The 3668-nt window shown below is 37.0% G+C and overlaps 1 protein-coding gene across 1 annotated transcript; it reads left to right on the plus strand.

The window, feature by feature from the left end:
- Window positions 1–6: 6 nt before the first annotated feature.
- Window positions 7–2879, plus strand: LOC103464738 (complement decay-accelerating factor-like). Its single transcript, XM_008409050.1, has 7 exons — window positions 7–67; window positions 444–629; window positions 1190–1375; window positions 2383–2412; window positions 2499–2540; window positions 2635–2686; window positions 2826–2879. Coding segments are annotated over exons 2-7 (486 nt in total). The 5' UTR covers window positions 7–67; window positions 444–454; the 3' UTR covers window positions 2827–2879.
- The last annotated feature ends 789 nt before the right edge of the window (window positions 2880–3668 follow it).

A 3668-nucleotide genomic window follows, 5' to 3' on the forward strand; every position in this document is an offset into this window, starting at 1 on the left:
GAAAGTGGATCTGAGATCATAACCTGCATTGGTGGGAATTGGACTGAGCCAGCACTAATCTGCAAGGGTGAGTCCTGATGTTGCACACACACATGAAAAAATGTGGCTTGTAACATGTTTGTGTGGGCAATGAAAAGTTTCTTCACCAGCCTATGTGGCCAGTGTATAAAATATATATATATACAGACCAACCTGCTCTACATCAGCACAGTACGATTTGAGTGAAATATGGTGTGTGTGCAGAGTGATCCCCACAAAAATTTGAAGGTAAACAACTTGGAACCACAACAGTGCTCAAAGCAAATGTGTATTGGACACTCAATTCAAATCATCAACAATAAAACCTAGCTTAAGAGAGATCTGAAAGTAGAGGAGCGATCACAACGGGACCTCCCTTGATAGATGAAATGCTGCTCAATTACAAGATTTTTATTTCCTCCTAGCTTATTGTCCCATGCCAGAAGGTGGAAAGAACATGGTTCTCACTGACGAATCGCTCCTAAGACAGGATTTCCCAGATGGTACCAAGCTCACATATGACTGCAGCAATGGATATGAAAAAGAAAGTGGCTCTGAGAACATAACCTGCATTGGTGGGAATTGGACTGAACTAGATCTAATCTGCAAGGGTGAGTCCTGATGTTGAACACAGACATGGAAACAGGCTTGTAAAATGTTTTGTGGGCAATGAAAAGTTTTATAATCGGTTTTCTCCACCCTGAAGAATCAGGGTATTCTTCAGTCATATCTGAATAATACCCTGATTTTTCAGAAATGACTCGTCAGAGAGGGATCATAGAAATGCTGGTAAAGATCAACCTGCTCTGTAACAGCACCGTACAATTTGAGTGAAAGATGGTGCATGCAAAGCGATCCCCACAAATATTTGTAGGTCACCAAGCAGGCGCACACTTGCCCCCTATTCAAATTGTCAACAATAAACCTAGCTTTAGAGAGAACTCTAAACGCAGAGGAGTGATCACATAGTGAAGGAAATGGCTGCCAACGTGATCTGAAGTTATGTATTTGAAAAAATTAATAACAATAAGCATGAAAATCTATGATTACTACACAAGTCTTCATGGGGGCTTGGTGGTCTTGTTGRCAGGCTGGAGCACCCATGTTGGATAATGGCACTTGAAATGCTGCTCAATTACAAGGCTCATGCAAGATTTTTATTTCCTCCTAGCTTATTGTCCCATGCCTAAAGGTGGAGAGAACTTAGTTCTCACTGATGAATCCCTCCTAAAAAAGCATTTCCCAGATGGAACCGAGGTCCTATATAAGTGCAGCGATGGATTTGAAAAAGAAAGTGGCTCTGACAACATGATCTGCATTGATGGGAAATGGACTGAGCCAGATCTAATCTGCACGAGTGAGTCCTGTCTAACTTGCATATTAAAGTTACTTTACCCTAAACTGTTGGTAATTTGTCAAAATGTGTCTTGCTAACATAACCAAGTGGAGATTCGCGGTTTGGATTAGGAGGTTTCAACATTGATGATTATTATGAACAAAATCTATAAACAAATGGATGGTGCATGAATGTCAGTTGTAGATAATGTCTGTTGTACATGCCAAATTAAAATTAGCTGCATGTTGCATGTCTAGAATATATCAAAATGCAGAAGAAATGTACTCAGAATGATTGCAGATGAATCCTTTGTTAAAGATCTACAACCAGGGCATCATAATCCACTTTATGAAGAAGTTTTTTATTAAAAAAACTCTAAATGGTCATCCTAAATATATTTTCAAATCAAGGTGGAAAGCAGATTTTTAACTTACAATTTGTCAGTGCATCACCAATGTTCTGTTCTGTTTTTTTTTTTTTTTGTTTCATAATCAAGTGGATTTTCTGTGTACTACGCCGGGAAATAAATTATAGATTTCTCAGACAATGTAGAAGTTAAAAACCACTGATCACCGCTCTGATGATGACCTTGGCGACCCACTGCCTTACGAAATAATCTAACACAGTGGTCTCCAACTCCAGTTCTCAAGGGCTACCATCCTGCAACTTTTAGATTCACCTCTGCTCCAAAATGTCAGAATTCCCTACCCACCTGCATTCATTCCTCTCTGCAATAGGCTGGAAACGAGCAGTTTATTTGATCCAAGTGTGTTTGAGCAATGACGCATCTAAAAGTTAAAGGATGGTAGCCCTCGAAGACTGGAGTTGATGACCCCTGATCTAACAAGTAATCTGGCATGTTTGGAGAATAAGTGGATGTTTCTCCCCTCCCCTCTTGACATCTCTGCAGGAGTTTTATCAGTTTCCTGAAGAATTGTGAAGTCTGTTGATGTTTTTCTTATAAAGACTTAATCAGATCTTTGCTGTAATTATGTAAATCCACTAACTACACTGTTTTGTACTTGCAGAGCAGAGTGTAGTAGAGACTATAAATGAAGGTGAGTTATTGATTTGAAGTCTAAAGATGAGAGCAAGATGTGTTATCATTTGTTGGACTTTGAAATTATTTTATCTGTCTTTACAGGAAATACACCTCCTATAGACAGTGTGGCCATTGTTGCGTTAGGTAACATGAATTAAAGTGTCTCTCTGTGAAATTAATGTTGGCATTTTCTGTGACTGAAAGTGAAATGAAAAATATCAAATAATTTTCTTCACAGTTTGCTCCATAGTTGGAATTTTTATAAACATCTGTCTTGTGAGAACACAATGGTGAGATATTGTATTTTATATTTACAAATAATCGAATTTGTTTATATGTATAATTCAGCTTTTCAAATCCTGCTCCTTTTCTCTGTTGCATGTTCTGTCCCTTCAACATCTGCATGGTTACATGTAAATGCATGGTAAGACTGAACACTTTGATTCCATTATAGGATATTAAATTCACTGAAAGTCACTGAAACAATGTACAATCATTAATATTCAGGGGTTTTATTGTGCATTGATTTAGTTGGTTCTTAATAACAAACCAATGTAAAAACAGGCAGGCATATTTACTTGTTTAAATTTTAGCTGGCAATGTCAACCTAACGGGGTGAAAATGAAAAATACAGCCAAGGAGGAAAATGCACATTAACTAACTGTGTAATAATGTTTGAGATTCTTTCCTTGAAACTAAATACAATCCATTTACAGGTTTCATTTTTTTTTTTTTCGCCCAATTTTTTTGCCAAGATCATCAATTTCATTATAATCTAAAATAACAACTTGAGAACATGTTAAAAAGCAGCCTTCAAATTATGATTTCATTGGAAATTGCAATAAAGAAAACAATACCTCTAAACTAATAACTCTAAATTGAAAACCGACAAAGCAGTGTCGGTTTTCTTCATTGTTTTTAGAAAATGTTATCCACTCTTTTTAAAATTATCTTAAAGGATTTTACAGCAACAACAACCTGTTTATTCTCATCTTAAAGCATCTCTCTTGAATTTAAATTCAAACTCCCCCATAGATGCCATTTTTGCTCAGACTCTTTACTATTGATGCATTACTCCATGGAGAAGAAATCTCCATGGATAAATGCACAAACAGTTCAATCTGCAAGACAACTCTGCCATAGGGCCGAACAGAGATGGCGTAAAACTCAACTGCACGTTTATTGTGACATCTACAAAGAAAGACTACGTAAATATCACTCCACATTAAAACATGCAAGAGAGGCTTTCTTTGCAGATGTCATAAACAAAAA

The sequence above is a fragment of the Poecilia reticulata genome, linkage group LG5 (genome assembly GCF_000633615.1).
Source record: "Poecilia reticulata strain Guanapo linkage group LG5, Guppy_female_1.0+MT, whole genome shotgun sequence".
NCBI lineage: Eukaryota > Metazoa > Chordata > Actinopteri > Cyprinodontiformes > Poeciliidae > Poecilia > Poecilia reticulata.

Bases quoted from the DNA above. Each gene is read 5' to 3' on its own strand.
- LOC103464738 (XM_008409050.1), top strand. From the start codon at position 455: ATGCCAGAAGGTGGAAAGAACATGGTTCTCACTGACGAATCGCTCCTA. The intron at 630-1,189 runs GTGAGTCCTGAT...ATTTCCTCCTAG, and splicing joins ACTAGATCTAATCTGCAAGG to CTTATTGTCCCATGCCTAAA. The intron at 2,541-2,634 runs GTAACATGAATT...TTTTCTTCACAG, and splicing joins TGTGGCCATTGTTGCGTTAG to TTTGCTCCATAGTTGGAATT.